General features: G+C 44.6%; 1 protein-coding gene across 4 annotated transcripts in view; it reads left to right on the top strand.

The window, feature by feature from the left end:
• The first annotated feature begins 8,662 nt into the window (after window positions 1–8,662).
• LOC308512479 (gamma-taxilin-like) overlaps window positions 8,663–21,532 on the top strand; it is a 131,922-nt gene continuing 119,052 nt past the window's right edge. For 2 of the 4 annotated variants that reach the window (XM_081082210.1, XM_081082212.1), the window contains exon 1: window positions 8,793–8,934. Coding sequence is in view for 1 of the 4 variants with exons in the window: in XM_081082209.1 (XP_080938335.1) it covers window positions 9,502–9,555 (54 nt within the window). In the remaining 3 variants the exon portion in view is untranslated. Of the gene's footprint in view, window positions 8,935–9,494; window positions 9,556–12,939; window positions 13,072–21,532 lie in introns of all 4 variants that reach the window. The other 2 variants (XM_081082211.1, XM_081082209.1) reach the window with 2 other exon arrangements.

The following is a 21,532-nucleotide window of genomic DNA, read 5'->3' on the forward strand; positions in this document are numbered from 1 at the left end:
CAGAAGGGGGGTGGTTGGCAGTGTGGGCTAGGCTGTGTAAGCCCTGCAGCGATGAGGAGCTATTCAGGGTGAGCCCAGTCAGGGCCTTGGAGGAGAGCTGGGGTGAAGGGTCACAGGGAGGAGGAGGGAGGGACTTGGAACCTGTCCTGTGGGAGAGGCACCGGGCTCCTCCACTGCCCCCACCCAGCAGCTTTTCTAGGCTTCTGCACAGCTGTCGCCCTCCAACCCTTGTTGCCTCCAGCTTCCTTTCAAGTTCTGGACTCAGTTTCTCAGACTCAGCACTGCACACCTCTCTACTGCATTCCTGGGAGCCCAAGGCCACCACTTGGCCTCTGGCAGACACACCTGGCCCGCCCCCCACCCCCTTTCTCATAATGTTGCTACCCACTTTCTTGGAGTAGTTAGTGAAACTTAAAAAATAAAAAGAAGCAGCTCTGAAGATTATAAAATGCACACTGAGAATGTCACAGGCTTCTGAGGGCTGAGAAGTCCACAGACCACATGTAGCAGCCTCCTGAACCATCTGGTCCTTCCTGGCTCCCACCCCCACCTGCCTCCACTCAGGGCTGGGGCCAAACCCTGGGAGCTTCCTGAGAGCTCTCACCTCACACCTCACTTTCCAATCCAGCCCACCAGTGCCCACAGCAAGTTAACCTACTGGTCGGAGCTTCTGCCCAGTGCACACCATAGCAACTGGTCAAGCAGTGGAACTCCCAGCAGAACTGCTGTGAGGGGACAATTTGCATATTAGGTTTTTATTATATAGAATTGTAGTTAACCAGAATATCAGTGAGCTATTATAATTAGTTCAAAGAAAAAGTTAAAAAAGCATCATTTTAATATGGAGTATAGAAATCTTGAGATGCTTATGTAAATGGCATTTCTAGGGCTGATATAACAAGTTATTACAAACTAAGTTAAGAGAATAACTTTATTCTCTCACAGTTCTGGAAACTAGAAGTCTAAAATCAAGTTGCTACCAGGGCTGTTTCTCTCTATGGGTTTCTTCTGAGGGAGAATCTGTCTCATGCCTCTCTCCTAGCTTTTCGTTTTTACTGGGAATCATTGGAATTTGTTGGGTTATAGCTAGTATAACCCAAGTGGGGGGTGGGAAGTTCACCAAACATCCACTGACCAGAATTCATTTAAATGCCTGTAAACAAGAATTTTTTTTTCATTGGTGTAAGTTATCTACAATTGATAGAGTTATAAAATAGCCCTAACTGGTTTGGCTCAGTGGATAGAGCATTAGCCTGCGGACTCAAAGGTCCCAGGTTCGATTCCGATCAAGGGCATGAGCCTTGGTTGTGGGCACATCCCCAGTGGGGAGTGTGCAGGAGGCAGCTGATTGATGTTTCTCTCTCATCAATGTTTCTAAATCTCTATCCCTCTCCTTTTCTCTCTGTAAAAAATCAATAACATATATTAAAAAAAATAGATCATGACAATGAAAGGACAGAACCTGGAACAGTGTGCTGCAAACATTAATTTTTCCACTAAAGACCTCAGAATCTTCTTGTTTATTCCCAATGTCTTTATAGTATGTAGAAAGCTCTGATGTTACATCAGAAACTTAACTGGGGGTAACAGAAAAGAAGTTTCAAAGTATTAGGTTGCTTATATTCCTATATAGATTTGCAAAAGAGCTTTAAATTTTTACTTTTAGTCAGAAAAGGACTGTTTTTTTCTAGGATAAGACAAACTAAACATTGATCATAGTGAAGTGAAAAGGTTAGGCTGTGTTTACATCATGCTTTATTCTATCCTACTAATATATTTTGGTCTTTAGATACATGTGTAAAGTCTGCAGGATGATGCCATTGTTCTCCTAGTACTCCTCACATATACTCAGGAAGCCAGTCTAGTATTTCTCATTGAACTGGGGTTAGAATTCAGGTGAAATTTGCCTCTGCCTGCCCCCATATGCCTTAAAGGTCAATGTTATTTAGTAAATACTGAATCCTTTTCTGAGATTTCTCTACTTGAAATCCCCACCATACTCTGGCTGAGGCATCTTCCAAAGCCCACATTTTAGGCAGCTCCTTCCACAGTCTGGAAATCACAGGGACTGTGCCTTTCCATCCTTTCTGTTCACATGGTCAATTCCCAGAAAGACAAAGTTAAAGCATTCATGGTAGAAGAATTTTATAGGCCTGTGAGAAAGTTAATTCCTAGAGGGACAGCAGGATTAGTACTGGTGTAAGTTCATGAATTATTGATTAGATATAGTTTCCATGGGGAATAGGAATAGAGCTTTCTTTGACCCTGAGTGAAGTGCAGTGCAGTGCCCACCCATATAATGCAGTCCTGAGATATCAATATTCCACAGAGAGAGCAGTTTTGTGTGCTTTGCACATAAGATTATTGCAATTTTGTGGAAAAGGAAGTCTCATAAAGAAACACTGAATCACTGGCAAAGACTGTCTTACTATAACAGTGCTGACAAGATGTTGAAGATGCCATTCTCCCATGCAGGGAATTACTGCCATAGATACTCCATCCTCTGCTGGACCCCACTGCCCAGCCCTGGAGGCTGGTAGAACACTGAGTACCCAGCATACAAGTACCCTCCAAATGAGGTCATCTCTTCAATGAGGGTGTGGGAGTGGAGCTGTAATCTAATTGTATGCAACACTGCAACTGGGCAGGAAGACACTGTAGCCTTTTTCTTCCTACTGTTCCAGGACACAGAACATCCTGTATGTCAACATGGGGCAGAGCTATAAGGAGGAGCAGAACAGAGTAAGCTCAGAACCAACTGTCACTTACTAGACTGAAGAGCTGAAGGTTTTCTTAAGGACTCCCTCCTTCCCAGCAAAGGAGGGTAGCAAACAAGAGTTGTGGACATCTGGCCACAGTGGAGGCCAGAAAGGTGTAGGTGATATGGCATGACCACACTGCCTTGGCTGCAGGCTATGAGAAGTATCCCTGTAAACTGGTAGTAATGAACTGCCAGGCTGGGTTGAAAGTAAGGATAAGGGAAAGGGATTTCCAATAAAGTTTTTCCTTGACTTCCCATTTACCATGCAAGACACTCCAGAACTTTCCTTTAGAAATTAGGGACTATATATTCAGTTCTCCACTTTCTTAATGTAGTTGCAAACTTTTATGTTGGAAACTTGATCCTGAGTTGTTGTTGTTTTTTTATTCCAAGCATCACCCCAAACTCTTTAACACTAAGAAACCAACTGGAGGCATCCAGATGTGCAAAGAAAAGAACACTTTTGTAAGACATGCTCTTTTACATAGAAAATATAAACGATCAGGAACAAACACACATAATAAATGAATTATTTGCAAAGCTGCCATAAGAAACATTAACACACAAATTTACTTGCATTTTTATATATTAGAAATGAATAATTCAAAAATTAAATTATGGAAACATACTACTCACTATAGTATCAAAAAGAATAAAACACATACTAATAAATTTAACCAAAAAAGTGCAGTACTTGTACAAAAAACTGAAAAATATTGTTGAATTTTTAAAAGACCTGAACAAAAAAATGGCAAGACTACTATGTTTTGCTTTGCTTCCTCCAAAGTGCACAAGGTGATCCTAAAATTCATGTGGGAATTACACAGAGCCCAGAAAAACAAATCAATTTTGGAAACAATTTCTCAAGATTACATGACAATACTTCTGACAGACAATGTAGATAAACGGAATAAAATTTAGACCTCAGAAATAAACATTTACAATTTGGTCAGCTGATTTTCAACAAGTTGTGTCAAAACCACTGAATGGGGGAGAATGGTGCTAAGATAATTGGTCATCAAGTAAAATAATGAAGTTAAATTCTGTCATATAGCATACACAAAAATTAATTCAAATAGTTTAAGGTTATAAAGGAAAAAAAACTAAAACTACAAAATGTTTGGGACAAAACATACCATAAATCATCACATCCATGGGCAATGGTTTCTAACATGCAACATCAAAAGTCCAAGTGAAAAATAAAATAAATTGAATTTCATCAATATCAAAAAAGTTAACTCACAGAATGGGAGAAAGTATTTGCCAACCATATCTGATATAAATCTTGTATTCAGAATTTATAAAGAACATCTATATCTCAACAATAAGAGCCCAAATTTAAAAAGGGCAGATGTGAAATTGGAATCCTTATATGTTGCTGGTGGGAATATATAATTGTGCAGTGCTGTGGCAAACACCTGTTGGTTCCTCAGTTAAAGAGAATTATATGATCTGACAATTTTATTGTTAGGTATATACTCAAATATTTGTGCACAAATGTTCATGGCAATACTATGACAGCCACAAAATAGAGAAACAATCCAAATGTTCACCTCCAGAGGAATAAATCGAGAATGTGGTAAATCCAATAAATGCAGTTCTATGGAGCCATAAAAAGAAATAAGAATTGATTGCTGGTACAACCTTGAAATCATTGTAATAAGTGAAAGAAACCACACACAAAGGACCACATATGTCATGTAAATTTGTAGAGAGGAGACAGATTGATAATTGCCAATCAATGAGGTGAAGGGAGAATGTGGAGTAATTTGGGGGAGGGGAGTTGGGGAGGATATAAGTATTCTGGAATTATATAGTAACTAGAGGCCTGGTGAATGAAATTTGTACACGGGGGAGGAGGGGTGTCCCTCACCCAGCCTGCACCCTCTCTAATCTGGGACCCCTCAGAGGATGTCCGACTGTCCATTAAGGCCCAATCCCGGTGGGATTGAGCCTAAACAGGCAGTCAGGCATCCCTCTCACAATCCAGGACTGCTGGCTCCCAACTGCTAGCCTGCCTACCTGCCTATTTGCGCCTAACTGCTTCAGCTTGCCAGCCTGACCATCCCTAACCACTCCCCTGCCAGCCTAATAGACGCCTAACTACCTCCCTGCCAGCCCTATTGCCCCTAACTGCCCTCCCCACTGGCCTAGTTGCTCCTAACTATCCTCACTTGCAAGCTGATCACCCCCAACTGCTCAACCCTGCTCAACCCAGTCACCCTTAACTGCCCTTCCTTGCCAGCCTGGTTGCCCCTAAGTGCCCTCCCTTGCCTGCCCGGTCACCCCAAACTGCCTTCCCCTGCAGGCCTGGTTGCCCCAAACTGTCCTCTCTTTCAGGCCTGGTCCCTCCCAACTGCCTTCCCCTGCAGGCCTGGTTGCCCCTAACTACGCTACCCTGCTGGTCCGGTGACATCTAATTGCACTACCCTGCCAGTCTGGTGACACCTAACTGTGCTACCCTGCAGGCATGGTTGCCCTAACAGCCCTCCCCTGCCAGCCTGATTTCCCCTGCAGGCCCAGTTGTCTCTGTCTTCCCCTGCAGGCCTGGTTGCCCTCAACTTCCCTCCCCTGCAGGCCTGGTTGCCCCCAACTGCCCTCCCCTGCTGGCCTGATCATCCCTAACTGCCCTTCCCTGCAGGCCTGGTCCCCCCCAACTTTCCTCCCCTGCAGGGAGGGGAGGAGGGGTGTCCCTCACCCAGCCTGAACCCTCTCTAATCTGGGACCCCTCAGAGGATGTCCGACTGTCCATTAAGGCCCGATCCTGGTGGGCCTTTCCCCCAACTGCCCTCCCTTACAGGCCTGGTCTCTCCCAACTTCCCTCCCCTGCTGGCCTGGTCCCCCCCAATTGCCCTCCCCTGTTGGTCAGGGTTCCACCCCTATGGTCCTCTCCTGCAGTCCTGGTTCCCCTCAACTGCCCTCCCCTGCTGGCCATCTTGTGGCGGCCATCTTATGTCCACATTGGGGTGGCCTTCTTGTGTGTTGGTGTGATGGTCAATTTGCATATTACTCATTTATGAGATAGCTGATGATGGCTTCTTAAAACCATGGTTACAATTAAAGTGGTGATATTTTCCCTTTATTTCTTTCTTTTTAAATTAAAATTCTGGGGTAACACTGGTAAATGAAATTGTATAGGTTTCAAGGGTATAATTCTATAACACATCCTGTGTATATTGCATTCTGTGTTTCCCACCCAAAATGAAATCTTCAGTCACCTGATATTTGACCGCTTTTACCATTTACTACCATTTACTACTTCTCTCTGGTAACTACATACGGTTGTGTCTGTGATTTTTTAGCTAGTTTGGCCCAGTGGATAGAATGTTGGCCCATGGACTGAAGGGTCCTGGGTTTTATTCCGGTTAAGGAGTCGATCCCTAGCCCCAGGCTGGGTGTGCAGGAGCAACCAGTGAATATGTCTCTCTCACATCAATGTTTCTCTCCCTCTGTCTCTTTCAATCCTTTTCACTCTCTCTAAAAATCAATGGAACAATATCCTTGTGTGAGGATTAAAAAATAATAATAATAAAAAGAAACATTCTTCAGAACCCTAATACCAACAACAAAAACAAAGAAAAAAAATAAACCTGGAAACTGTTAGACAGACATGAGGAGAACTAGAAAGATGGGCCAGGTACAGAAACTTACAAGGCAGAAAGCCCCAGATTACTAATAAGTGGTAAAACTTGGAAAATAAGAACCTTGCCCTCAGGGTAACCTATCCTCCCCTATCATATCACTGGTCAAGAGGTTTAGTCCCTCTGAACTCTTCCTTCCTAAAGATAACCTTTAGGCCTCAGTTGTATTTCAGCGCCAGGCCCAGAAAACCAGACAAATGACACCATGGCTGCCTCAGGACCAGCTACTGTGAATAATAACCCCTTTCCTTGGTGTCAACCAGTCAGTGGAGAACCAGGACCCTCAAAGAGCACATCTAAGAAGCTGATAAATATTCTATTAAGACCTCCTCTAGGACCTCCCCTAAGATTTACACCTGCAAGAAAGAGGTAAATAAACTAAGAAAGGATCCAATCCACACTCTCCTTCCAAAGAGTGCAATAGTGCCATTCCCTTCTCTCTCTCCTTCCCCTACCTCAGTGATGGCGAACCTTTTGAGCTCAGCATGTCAGCATTTTGAAAAACCCTAACTTAACTCTGGTGCCGTGCCACAAATAGGAATTTTTTGATATTTGCAACCACAGTAAAACAAAGATTTATATTTTTGATATTTATTTTATATGTTTAAATGCCATTTAACAAAGAAAAATCAATCAAAAAAATGAGTTCGCATGTCAGAGGTGACATAGGTGTCATAGATTCGCCATCACTACCCTACCTTATATATCTCCTAACCTCTAAGAGGCCTCAGGGACTTGAAACTATAACCAGACAATCAATGGGTCTATGCTGCCTGTCACTACTTGAGCCAATTAAGCAGAGACAGGTTTGAAACATAAGCTTTTATTCCAATCCTGCCAACAGCATAGGAGAGCAGCAGGTGATCCACAGAAATCTGCTCTACACGCCACCATAAGCTGACTGCTTATATTGGTAGCTGTACAAAGGATTACTTGGGGAAACAGGCAAAAAGGTATGCCAAATGAGCAGTTTACAGGTAAGCAGAGGGCTGGGGATCTTTAAAGGGTTTAGTGATATGCAAAGAGGGCAAGGGTCTTCAAAGGTCTGGCTGCTCTGGTTTCTGCAGCAAAGTTGTTAATCTTTTCCATGATAATAGGCAGCTCCAAATGGGGAGAATAGTCTGCACTTCCAGGTGAGCTCTCAGGTTCTCAATGCAGCTGCCAGCCAGGTTAGAATGTGCCTTCTTTAATCAGAATAAAACAATCATGGATAATAGAGCATGATTTAATATTTCTTACAATTCTAGCTGGTTCCCCAACATTCTATTTCTGCCCCTATCACTGTCAAAACCAGGGGAGCAATGGGCAGTCGCAGCTCCTCTGAGGCTAACCCCTTGAACCTGTGTCCAAGGCCTCCTTTTCTCTGACTTGTCAGTGAAGTAAGGCAGCCCAACTAAGACTTCCTGTTGCTTCTTCTATGCCCTTCTTTGTTTCACTGGCCTAAGTACATTTTTGCTGCCATCATGGACTCAGTGCTGTGTAGCCCTTCCCTTAAGAATATGCCATCCATTAAAAAATTCAGTTTTTCTTTACTCATCGTCTGAGATGGCTATTTAGCCTACCCTAGCACCATGGACTTTAACTTTTCAGGAAGCAAATTTGTTATAAACCTAAGAAAGGAAACATGGTGGAGACAATAGAATCGTTTCAACTAGTAGGAAGCCTCAAGTAATTGTGGATCACTGTGTTTGAATGATGGGTGGGTTAGCCAAAAGTCTCAGTGACCTCTGTCTTATGCTGTAATTCTGGAGGGGTAAACGATATTGAGGATTCTGGGGTAGGGGCAGAGCTCTAGACAGGTATCCAGCAGGAAAACTTAAGTTCTAAAAGCCAGTATTCTCTGTTTTTTGCGAAGTAAGACCCCTTTGCCCCAAATGATTCGGGCTGAGAACGGCATGTGACCGAACAGGAACACAAACACAACATTATGATTGTTCTTACCTGACCCTGATCTCTCGTTCTCCCAAATATTGGAATATTTTCAAAATTCTAGTACCTTGAATCACTGGGGTACATAATCCCCTTGAAAACTACAAGTCCCAGCAGGCTGCACGCGTAGTAGGGCGGGTTTTCTTTTCAGAATTTATAATTGCGCTCTATCCCGATCTTAGACTCAGAGCTAGGGTCGCGCGGGTTGCTGGGACTTGCAGTTCCTTCCATAATGTTTATCTCTGTCTGCGCAGACTCGCTTGCCCTTTGTTTGCCCTTTGGCCTAAAAATCCAGCCCACTGTCATTTGCTCCGCACTCCTATCTCACTGCAACGCAAGGAAGGGGTGGGGGTGGGGGTGGGGGTAGGGGGGCGGTGCCAAACCTCCGGTCACGTGGGTAGCCTGCGGCGCAGTCATTGGCCTCTGGATTTCGGAAGTTTAGGAGCTCCACTGGCTGCTACGCTGCTAGCCCATTTTTAGGGCTCGGTGTACTTCCGTAATGTCTGCGCTAGGCAGGTAAAGTGGGAGCATGGGGAATAGGCAGCGGCTCTGAGGAGACCTTTGAAACCGGAAAGAATCGGACGACAACCAAGCCAGTAGCCGGTAAGTTCGGGAAATATCCTGGTTTCCCCTGGGCGCCAGGGTATAGAGTGAACTGGGCTGCCACCAGTCGAACTTTCGGATTTTTTTCCTGCAACGGTGACGACATCGGCAACAGGTGTGTGTGGCGTTGTATCGGAATAAACGGAGTGAAGGGAAATTTTTGGATTTTAGAACTCTCAGCTGAGTAATGAAGGAGATGAGAATATAGCCCACACTGAGGGATAAAGGGAATGTGGCGGGGGAATGCATTTGTGACACCACGTGCGACAAGCGACACAGGGTTTCCCCACGGTCCTAGGACTCCGTTGTCCATTCTCCACGCCACACTGTCCAGGTGCCTTCGTGGTAGGCGCCGCAGTGAGGACTTGCCCTTGGGTTTTGGCAGGTGGCTGGACGCTCAGAGAGGTGAGCTCCTGCAGACAAGGCCAGGTTGTTGCGCAGTTAAGTAATGGCGGTGTGCCCCCGTTTTTTGGTCTTTTGCTGTCCGCCAAATCGCGGACTGGTTGGACACCGAGTAGAAGTTAGGGTCATTTGTTTCCTGAACTTGTGGCTCTTGGCAGAATCTACATGTGGCCAAACATTGCGGAGGTGATTTCGGAGGACCTCGGTCTAACAAAATCGGTGAGCACCATAGTCTTTGTAATAACTATCTCATTTTGTGTGGATGTGTTGTGGTGTGGTGGTGTGTGTGTGTGTCTGTGTTTCTTCCTTTGGGGTGTGCTTCAGCCTTTTCCCACCTGGCCTTTCGTCTCTCATTCTGCAAATCTCGCTCCAATATTCCACTTGTCTTTTACTTACCTCTCTTTGAATACAAGAATGTTGAGACCTTCATAATGGTAGACTCCACTTGTTCTGGGGTTAGTGCTTAGAATTCTAAAAATATCTAGCGACTGCGCTATAGGTTTTTACACCTTGGAGTGATAAATTGCAGGGAAAGGACATTTCATTTGAAAATATTGAAACCTTCACTCCTGAAATTGTAAAATAATATTCTAACATGTCTAATGAACTTCAAAAGATCCAGTATTTACAGATTTGAAAAAGAAGCTGGGGATGGAACATGTTCTAGGGCAGAGATTTTCAATCTTTTTCGCCTCATTAGTACACATTAATTGCTAGAATTCTGCAGCACACTAAAAAATATATTTGTTGCTGATCTTCTAATTATATTTGCTATAATTTTTATTCATTCACACGGGACGGCTATTGTTTTGGCTGTTGTCACTTTTAAATTTAACAATCTAAGGAAAAAGAAATCAGTGCCCATCTTGCATGTTTTGAAAATTCTTGAGGCACACCAGTTGAAAATCTCTGCTATACCTAATAGTTTAAATTGCCACTTTGGGTAATGATTTTGTAGGTTCTTTCCCAAGGGACAACTTTGATTAAAAAGAAACCAAAACACTGGAATTTAGAACATAAGTTCCTATTTATGCTACTTAGGATGATAATAGAAAATTGTTGAATTAGCAAGAAAGATTTAATCACTAATCATTTAAACCTTTTCTGGTTAATAGCTGGATAGGAGTAGAACCTACTTGTTTTTCTGTTGTCTCATTTTGTGTACTCATTTTCTCATTTCCTTGCTTCATTCTTTTCTGGGAATCTACCTTTAGTTCCTTCCCTCATTTAATTGAGATTGAAATACTTGATTAAATATTACTTTTTCAATTTTCACTTTAAAAAGTTGAGAAAATATCTTCTATCAGTAAAACCAAAATCACTTGTACATAAGTTCTTTATGATCATTAATTTTTAAAATTTCTTCTGGGTCACTAACTTGAAACAATATTTTTTAACCTCTGCTCTTTTTTAGGAATCAGAAATAATGCATAATTGTAGTTATTTTTTAAAATAATTGAGGAAATTAAAAAAAATAACTCATCACTCTTTAGGAGATGGCTTTTATTGGGTTTCGTTATTTTAAAATAGCTTATTTTTTCCATGATTTCTGTTCATTTTTCCTTCTGCATTTTGCAGTTTTGATGGTGGATATATATACATTTATAGTCATATATTTTTTCATTGATGATTCTTTGACAGTTTAATGCATTTTGTCTTGTAATAATTTTTTGCTTTCAAGACTGTTTTGTACAATTGTAGGATTGCCACTGTACTTTTTTTTTTTTTTTTTTTAATACTCATCCAAGGATATGCTATTACTGATTTCAGAGACAGAGAGAAACGTTGATCCATTGCCTCCCATACGCACCCCGCGGGAATCGAACCTACAATGTAGGTATGTGCCCTGATTAGGAAAAACACACACACACACACACACACACACACACACACACACACAGTGTTTTGCTCAGCATAATACTCTCCAGGTCCAAATCTTAGTTATTGTAAATTGTACAGGATGACTCTAATGAGCCACATGAGCCTGGGCACAAAGATAACTCTTTTAAAAAGAGTTGCATAGCAAATACAAAACCTCTCTCCTCTTTTGCCATAGAATCAAAATGTTTGTGTTCCCACCCCTTTTTACAATGCTTTTCTTTTATTATAAATTTTTATTAGTGAAAGTATTATATATGCTCCACCTTGCCACCCCGTTTGACCTCTTCTGGCTTGACTCCAACCTGTGCCCACCTCAGGCCTTCACCACTCTATCATGGGTTATGCACACATGCATACAAGTTCATTGGTTGATCTCTTCCCATCCATCCTCCCTGTCTTCCCTCCGAAGTTCTGTTCATGAGTCTGGGTTTATTTTTGTTCATTTAGTTTATTTTGTTCATTAGATTGCACATATGAGTGAGATGATAGTAATCTTTCTCTGAATTGCTTATTTTGCTCTGTGTAACACTCCAGGTCCCTCTATGCTATTGCAAATGGTAAAGGTTCTTTACTTTTATTGCCGTGTAGTATTCCATTATAGTATTCTAATTTTTTTATGCACTCATCTACTGATGGGCATTTAGGCTGTTTCCAAATCTTAGCTATTGTAAAATGCGCTACTATGGACATAGAGATATATATATCCTTTTGGATGTGTGTTTTGGGTTTCTTAGGATATATTCCTACAAGTGGGATTACTGGGTCAAATGGGAATTGCATTTTTAATTTTTTGAGGAAACTCCATACTGTTTTACAAAGAGGATGCACTAGTCTCACCAGCAGTGTACAAGGGTTCCCTTTTCTCCACATCCTCACCATCACTTGTCATTTGTTGATAGTAGTCATTCTGATAGGTGTGAGATGGTACCTTATTGTGGTTTTAATTTGCATCTCTAGGATGAATAGTGACTGAACATTTTTTAATATGTCACTTGCCTGTATGTCTGCTTTGAAGAAGTGTCTATTTAGGTCCTTTGCCCATTTTTTGATTTGATTATCTTCCTTTTGTTAAGTTGCATGAGTTCCCTGTAAATGTTGGAGATTAAGCCCTTTTTGGAGATAACATTGGCAAATATGTTCTCCCATGCAGTAGACTTTCTTGTTTTGTTGATGGTTTCTTTTGCTGTGCAGAAGCTTTTTGTTTTATTTTCTCCTTAGTTTCCTTTGCCTTACAATGCTTTCTAATGCATCAGGAGAAACCTGTGTCTCCTCTAAAACTGTGATAATGCTTGAGACTTAAGTATTAGTGCCTCTTTTGAGAGGAGCAGTAAGGGGTGCTCTCTCTGCCATGGGTAGCCTGGACTGTGGGAATTCAAATAGGTGCCAGGGAATTCAAATCAGCTGCTGATACATTTACAGGCATTTGATGCTTCCAACAGAGGAAATGAAATTGTGCCCACAGAGTAAGTCCCATTGCAACTAGATCAAGCTCTTGTGTGGACTCCAAGTGCCAATGCTTGCCAGCCCACCTCTTTTTCTCAGCTCAGCTGACCCCAACCAGAACACAATCCAAGGGCTCTTTTCACATAATCTCTATAACCTAGAGTTCTTACAACAAGGCTCTGTTGTTTTTTACATCCACATAGTCAGTGTGGAAACTGCTTTGAAAGAAGACATGCCAATATCCTCAGCATAAATGAAAGATATTATGCCTTTCTTCAGGTTTCCTTTGAAAAGAGGTTTCACCATTGACAAGAAAATATACTTTGTTGTTTTGGCATTTCCTCTACTCTTGAATATCCTGATTGGGCCCATTCACTTCATGGTGGACAAGGCTTCAGTCCATCGACACAGGTAGGCTTTGTCCCTTTTCTATGAACTGACTGATGGAGGGTGCTGCATTGTTCCCCTGAAACATACACCCAGGCCTTAGCACCCTGCCTGGTATGAAACACCATACATACCTGAAATCTTTGGTGTGTGTGGAAAGAAGGAGGGAGGGTAGCATTGCCTACAAACTTTCCACATTCACACAGGTGTGAGAGAGAAACATCCATCTGTTGCCTCCTGTACATCCCCAATGGGGAGAGAAGCTAGTTATGTACCTTTGCTGGAAATTAAACTTGCAACTTTTGGTGTATGGGACAATGCTCCAACCAGCTGAGCCACCTGGCCAGGTTTATGTTTCTTTTGCTTACAGTTGTTATGGAATATCCTTTTCTCTCATTTTACTTTCAGTCTATTTATATGTAAAGTAATTCTTTTGTCAATGGCATATAATTGGATTATGGTTTAAAAGATGTGTTGTTTTTGCCCCCGTGATTTGGATAGAGCGTAGGTCTATGGACTGAAGGGTCCTGGGTTCAATTCCGGTCAAGGGCACATGTCTGGGTTGTGGGCTCAGTCCCCAGTGCGGAATGTGCAGGAGGCAGCTGATCAATGATTCTCTCTGTTCATTGATGTTTCTCTCTCTCTCTCCCTCTATGAAATTAATAAAAATACATTAAAAAATTTGTCATTCTTGGCGTTTGGATTGGAGAGTTTATCCCACTTACATTTAAAGTAATTACTGTAAGGAAAGGATTTATTTCTGCCATTTCTTTTTTGTTTTCTTCTGTCTTTCATCTTTTTCTCATTTCCTTCATACTGCCTTCTTTTGTAATAGACTATTTTAATTCTGTTCTCATTTCTCTTTTTTATAGTGTAGAGTTATTTTTTAGTTTATTCCTGGGGACAATATTACAGTTGACATCTTACAATTAGCATCAAATTAGTTTCATCCTATCTAATAAAAGTCGAGGTGGCAACGTTACCACAAGATGGCCACACGCACAGTAGAGGCAGGGCCCGGCGGCCGCTCAGTGCAGTGAGGCCTGGGGGTCCCACGGCTCTGTGCGGTGCAGAGGAGGCTAGTCCCAGCATCTCAGCTGCCTCATACGGAGGTGGAGGTGGTGGGTCCCGGCAGGGGCGGGCAGTTGTGGGCCATCAGGCCAGCAGGGAAGGGCAGTTGGGGTCGATCGGGCCTGCAGGGGAGGGCATTTAGGGCGATCAGGCCAGCAGGGGAACAGTTAAGCGTCAGTCAGGCCGGCAGGGGAGAGGTTAGGGGATGATCACACTGGCAAGCAGAAGCGGTTAGGGGCAATCAGGCAGGCAGGCTGGCGAGCAGTTAGGAGCCAGCGGTCTGGGATTGTGAAAGGGATGTCTGACTGTAGGCAGTTAGACATCCCCTGAGGGGTCCCAGATGGGAGAAGGTGCAGGCCGATTTGAGGGACACCTCCTCTGTGCATGAATTTTGTACACCAAACTTCTAATTACTATATAAAATCTGCTTGTATACAGGTCTGCTTTCTTGTTTTGTCAGAGATTAGATCTTAATGCATCTCTGTGCTAATAGTGTAGATTTATAATTATTTTTTAAAGTTTAAGTCATGTAGAGAAAAAAGGAGCTAGATGACAATACAGTATAACTGGTTTTTATATTTATCTGGACAGTTATCTTTTTATTATTGTTTATTTATTTGTTTATAGTTTTGAGTTAATTTGGACTGTCCATTTATTTCTGTCTAAAGGATTCTTCTTGGATTTTTTTTTATTGTGGATCTACTAGGAGCTTTTATTTATCTGAGAATTTTTTTGTTCTGTTTTTTTTGTTAATGCTCACCAGAGGATATTTATTCCATTGATATTTAGAGAGTAGAAGGAAGAGAGAGAAACATAAATGTGAGAGAGACACATCAATTGATTGCTTCCTGAACATGCCCCAACAGGAGCCAGGAATCCAACCCGAGACCCTCCAGTGCTTGAGCTGATGCTCAAACCAGTGAACACACTGGCCAGGGCTCTCAAGAATGTTTTAATCTCTTCATTTTGAAGGATAATCTTTGAGTTTTAATATCTTCACTTTGAGCCATAATAATCTGGCCACTCATAATAATATATATCCCACATTCAAAGGCTGTTAAATCACATTGGTTACCCATATCTTCAGAAAAAAATCACTTACACTGTCGTGATCAACAACCTGCTTCCCTATTTATAACGGTCTGGCCCTCTAGCAACTTCAGCTTGAAATTATAGCTAATTTGCCTACAAACGTCAGGTGGTCATAATAATCTGGACACTCAGAGTATACCCCTAATATGCAAATAGACTAAACGGCCGAACAACCAAACAACCAGCCATTATGATGTGCGCCGACCACTAGCGGGTGTGCGCAGAACATGGCGGGTGTCGGCCACGATGGGATGCTGAAGCAGGTGAGTGGAGGCACCAGATCAAGCCGGGGCACTGGTTGCTGTCATTGGGGAGCTTCTGGTGGTTACTCAAAATTCTTTGCTCCCAGATGCCACAGTCCTGCCTGTCGCTTGCACCTGCTGTTGCCAGCCCCACTTGCACCCACTGCCAACACCTGTTGCCAGCTTTCATTGCTCAGCACCACCAGTGGGTGCGAGTGGCAGATACTGGCCCTGATCGCCCCTCAGGACTTCTTCACTTCCCCCTGCTCCTGAAGGGTGATCAAGGCAACAGCGGCCGCTTGCACCTGCTGCCATCACCAGAGCCTCCACTTGTACCTGCTGCCAGTGCCCAGGGCCGGTCCCAATCGTTTGGTGCCGTCAGTGGGTGCGAGTGGCGTCCGCCGGCCCCGATCGCCCCTGACAGCTTCTCCACATCCCCCTGGTCCTGGTCCTGAGCGACATTGGGACAGTAGCCGCCACTCACACCCGCTGACAGTGCCAGCACCTCTCGCTGCTGGCACTGGCCCCAATCACTCCACGCCGTCAGTGGGTGCGTGCGGGGCCGGTGCCAACAGCCTGTGGGAATGGTGGTGCCGGGAGTGGGGCCACCAGCAGACAGGGGACTGGGAACTGCAGCGGGTGCTGACGGGCGAGGGCGTGGAGGTTGGTCCGAGACCCACCCCTGTGCTCAATGCAGCCTTGCAGCCCACAGTTCCTTTCAAGGTGCATGAGGTTATGCACTGGGCCCCTAGTCTAATCTAATAAAAGATAAACAGACAAATTGACCATACGTCTGCTACACCCACCAGCCACGCCCACCAGCCAATCACGAGAATATGGCGGTGACCATGGAGCTGGAGCGTTGCCCTTGGCAAGGGAGGAAGCCAAGCTTCCTGCCTGCCCTGCTGGCCCTGAGCTCCACTCAAGGCTACAAGGTTTCAATATTGGAAGTTAAATAAATCCCAGATACCTACTTCCAGCCCGTGGCCATGGCCAGCCTGAAAACAGCCATAAGCCCCTCACCCAGGCTGGCCAGGCACCCCCATAGGGACCCCCACCCTGAAGGGGATGTGGCCAGCCTGCAAACGACCCTCAGCCCCTCACCTAGGCTGGCCAAACCCCCATGGGGTGAGGGTCCCCACTGGGGGGCTAGACCAGCCTGCAAACAGCCCTCAGCCCCTCACCTAGGCTGGCCAGGCACCCAGTGGGGACACCCACCCTGAAGGGGCTGTGGCCAGCCTGCAAACAGCCATCAGCCCCTCACCCAGGCTGGCCAAGCATCCCAGTGGGGACCCCACCCTGAAGGGGGTGTGGCCAGCCTGAAAACAGCCCTCACCCCCTCACCCAGGCTGGCCAGGCACCCCAGCAGGACCCCCACCCTGATCCAGGACACTCTTTAGGGCAAACCAGCCAGCCACCACCCATGCACAAGGCCTCTATCCTATATAATAAAAAGATAATATGCAAATTGACCCTAACAGAAGAACAACTGGGAATGACTGGTCACTATGATACACACTGACCACCAGGGGGCAGATGCTTAATGCAGGAGCTGCCTCCTGGTGGTCAGTGTGCTCCCACAGGGGGAGCTCTGCTCAGCTACAAGCCAGGCTGCCGGCTGCCAGTACAGCATTGGTGATGGGAGCCTCTCCCGCCTCCTCAGGAGCGCTAAGGATGTCCTACTGCAACTTAGGCCTGCTCCTCGCCAGCAGGTGGACATCCCCCGAGGGGTCCCAGATGGTGAGAAGGCACAGGCCGGGCTGAGGGACCCCCACCCCTGAATGCACAAATTTTTGTGCACTGGGCCTCTAGTATGTATATAAGATCTTTAGTTAATCTCTTTCTGCCCTCCCACTACCCCCCTTCCCTCTGAGATTCATCAGTCTGTTCCATGTTTCCATGCCCGTGCATTGAGCGTCTGCCCCCTGGTGGTCAGTGCACATCATAGCTATGGGTCAAATGGTCGAAAGATTGCTTAGGCATATATAGATAGATAGACAGACAGATAGATAGATAGATAGATTGATTAGCCACAGGTGTTATTTTGAAATACAATCACTTGTGTTTTTTTAAAAGGCAAACATCATATGTGATCTAATTGTGCTACCACTTCATTTTTTTAAATAATTATTATTGTTAATTCTCACCAAAGAATATTTTTTTCATTGATTTTTGGAGAGAGTGGAAGGGAAGGAGAGAAGGAACAAGAGAAAGAAAGATAAAGGGAGGGAGAAAAACATCCATGTGAGAGAGACACATAGATTGGTTGCCTCCCACATGCACCCCAATTAGGGCAGGGGATTGAACCTGTAACCCAGGTAGGTAAGATGCACTTGATCAGTAATTGAACCCTAAAACTCTGGTGTGTGGGCTTACACTCTAACCATTGAGCAACATCGGATATGGCAAATATGCTACCACTTTGGAACTTGCAAGTATAGAATCTAGTAGTATCTATATCTACTGTGGAAATAATGAAACTAAACAAGACTGCTTCATAATTAGATGTTTTTCAAACTATCTTGCTCATTCCTGGCTTTTTCACTGGTGGAAAAAAATGGGTTTTTCTCCCTCCTAAGTTTAGCATTGGTTATCCCTCTTATGTACCTCGCAATGTGTTTGTTTGTATTATAATTTACTGAATCAGTTACTCTAGTTCCTTTGACTGTAGAGAGGTAGTATTTGCAGACACTTCTAAAATGTTATTTTACCTCCATCTTACTGTTCATGAGAATTCTGTTATTGATCTGGAAAGATCATACTCTTTGGAAAATTAAATAGTGGTAATACTTCATTTTCATATCTTTGGTTCAGGTCCTTGGACAGACTGGTTAAAATTAGCTCATTGCTGAGAATGTTTATATAGGTGCTTATAACATACTAGAGGCCCGGTACACAAAAATTTGTGCACTCGGGTGGAAGGAGGCATCCCTCAGCCTGGCCTGTGCCCTCTCGCAGTCTGGGACCCCTCGGGAGATAACGACCTGCTGGCTTAGGCCTGCTCATGGGTGGCAGAGGGCAGGCCCAATCCCTAGGTGCAGCCCCTGGTTGGGCTCAGACCAGGGCCGAATGGGGAGTTGGGGCAGCGCCCCACGTCAGGCACAGAGCAGGGCGAGTCGGGAGGTTGTGATGCCACCCTCAGTCATGCTCAGGGTAGGGCCGATTGGGGGGTTGGGGCACCGCCCCCTCTCACACTCAAGGCAGGGTCGATGGGGAGGTTGCGGCGTCACCCCGTCACGCACAGAGCAGGGCCAATCGGGGTTGGGGCGCTGCCCCCTGTCACTCACAGAGCAGGGCCCATCAGGGGGGTTGGGGCTCCGTACCCTGTCACGCACAGAGCAGGGCCGATCAGAGGGTTGGGGAGCTCCCCCCTGTCACGCACAGAGCAGGGCTGATCAGGGGGTTGAGGAGCTCTCCCCTGTTATGCACAGAGCAGGGCTGATCAGGGGGTTGAGGAGCTCCCCCCCTGTCACTCACAGGGTAGGGCCGATAGGGGAGTTGGGGCACCGCCCCCTGTCACACACAGAGCAGGGCGGATCAGGGGTTTGGGGCACCGCACCCTGTCACACTCAGGGCAGGGCCGTTGGGGAGGTTATGGCTCTATCCTGTCACACACAGAGCAGGGCGCGTGGGGGGGGGAAGGGGTTGGGGCGCCATACCCTGTCACACACAGAGCCCCAGGGTGATCAGGGGGTTGGGGAGCTCCCCGCTATCAGGCACAGAGCAGGGCTGATCAGGGGGTTGGGGTGCCTTCCCCTGTCACGAACAGAGCAGGGCAGATAGGGAGGTTGTGGCCCCGCCCCATCACACACAGAGCCGCAGGGTGATCAGGGGGTTTGGGCGCTGCCCCCTGTCACGCTGATCCCGGTGCCGGGAGGCTTTGCGGCTCCACTCATCCCGGTGCTGGGAGGCATATTACCCTTTTACTATATAGGATAGAGGCCTGGTGCACGGGTGGGGACCGGCTGGTCTGCCCTAAAGGGTGTCCTGGATCAGGGTGGGGGTCTGCACTGGGATGCCTGGCCAGCCTGGATGAGGGGCTTAGGCCTGTTTTCAGGCTGGGGGTGACTGAAGCTCCCAACCGCTCCTTTTTTTCTTTTTTCTTTTTTTTATTCTGGGCCAGCTTTAGCTCTGAGGCTTGGCTCCAGCTCTTAGTCCTCAGCTGCTGAAAGCAGGTATCTGGTTTGTTTGGGTTCTATAATTGAAACACTGTTTCAACTCCAGCCCTGAGATCCCGGCTGGCTGAAAGCAGGTTTCTGGAGTTTGTTTAGCTTCTATATTTGTAACAATGATTCAAACTGCAAGCTCAGAGGCCGGCAGTGGCAGGCGGGGAACGTTAGCTTCCTCCGTCACTGAAGCAAGCAAGCCTCATGTTCGCTTCAAGCTGCCTGGCTGCCGGCCGCCATCTTGGCTGGCAGTTAATTTGCATATTGCCTTGAATAGCCAATGGGAAGGGTAGCGGAGTTACAACTAATTACCATGTTTCTCTTTTATTAGATAGGATTTGTGAAAATTAAATGAGGGTATGCCAAATGCTATTGGGAATGTTTTAATAAGAGTGAGCCAAAACATTAAAAACCCACAGTTCTCTGCTTTTATCAATTCTTTCTCACCATCTGTTTGGATTATACTAATTTGATACACCAATAACTTAACAGAAGGAGTCCTCTTTATTAGTTATAGTTGACCAAGAAGGAAGTGGTTGTGCCACTTACAGTTGTCTTACCCAACCCCAGGGTATTTTCTCTAAAGTTGGATATTTTTTCCATTGATTTGTAGAGAGGGGTGGGGAAGAGAGAGAGAGAGAGAGAGAGAGAGAGAGAGCGAGCAGAGAGAGAAAGAGAGAGAGAGAAAGGAGGTGAAAGACACATTGATTGACTGCCTGTCACAAGAGCTCCTACCGGGTTCGGCCAATCTGCAACCAAGGCATGTGCCCTTGACCAGGAATGGAATCTTTGGTCTGTAGGCTGATGCTATAACCACTGAGCAAAACTAGGCATTACTAAACCATGTCTCTATTTCTACTGTCTCCCTATCTATATTCTTATTGCACCTAGGGCAGCAGTTCTGAAATTTTGGCATAACAAGTTATACAAATATTACTTAACTAGAGACCCGATGCACAAAATTTATTCGAGAGTAGGCCTTTCCCCAGCTGCCGGGACCAGTTTCCCTCTGGCACTCGAGACCCAGGCTTCCCTTGCAGCCCTGGCTTTGTCCAGTAGGTCTTCCAGAAGGATGTCTGGTCTAATTAGCATATTACACTTTTATTATTATAGATTCCACTTAAAATTAATCCCTGTCAGTGAACTTGTTTTAATGTGTTATGTTAAAATCCAGTGGTCTGGGATTTTTGCTTTAAGTGGATATTATACCTTTCAGCCATTTTATAATGCATTGTCATGTGGGAAAGACTGATTCAGTGATTTGTGTCGGTCTTCCAGATATTGTTATACAATATTAAAAAATTAGATTCCTTAATATCAGTACCAGTCACATCAGAAAAGTCTTCAAGTACTGAGAAGCTGCCAAAGTCATTGTGGCTGACTGAAATGTTCTAAAATTATAGTTTCATTTGAAAGTTGGAATGTTATTGTAACATATATTATCAGTTATTTATCCTGATGGACTTATTTATTTTCTAGAAACAGGACTGGCAGATATCCAAATCTGAATAATCATAGAAAGAAGAAATTATGAAGGTTCAGACAGTTTAATTTACGTTGTAGACAACTAATTTTTCCATAGTTTATGGATACTGGGAAAAGTTTGGAGACAAGATCGTGGTTTGTTTTGTTTACCAGTGTCTGCATTATACTTGTTTCCCGAGCCTCTGTATCTAAGGTATCATGCAAAGAGAACCAGATAATGTTTGCATTAGTGAAGAATAATCCTAAGCCTAGAGAACTTTTATAATGGGTGGTGTGATAGGCTGAATAGTGACTGTTCAAAGATATTCATGTCTTAAGCAGGGACTTGTGAATGATCAAATAAGGGACTTGCAAAGACATGATTGCATTGACTAGGATTTTGATGTGTTATCCTGAATTATTCGGGTGAACCAAGGAAATTACAATGAT

Source organism: Myotis nattereri, assembly GCF_964212035.1.
Source record: "Myotis nattereri genome assembly, chromosome: Y".
Taxonomy (NCBI): domain Eukaryota; kingdom Metazoa; phylum Chordata; class Mammalia; order Chiroptera; family Vespertilionidae; genus Myotis; species Myotis nattereri.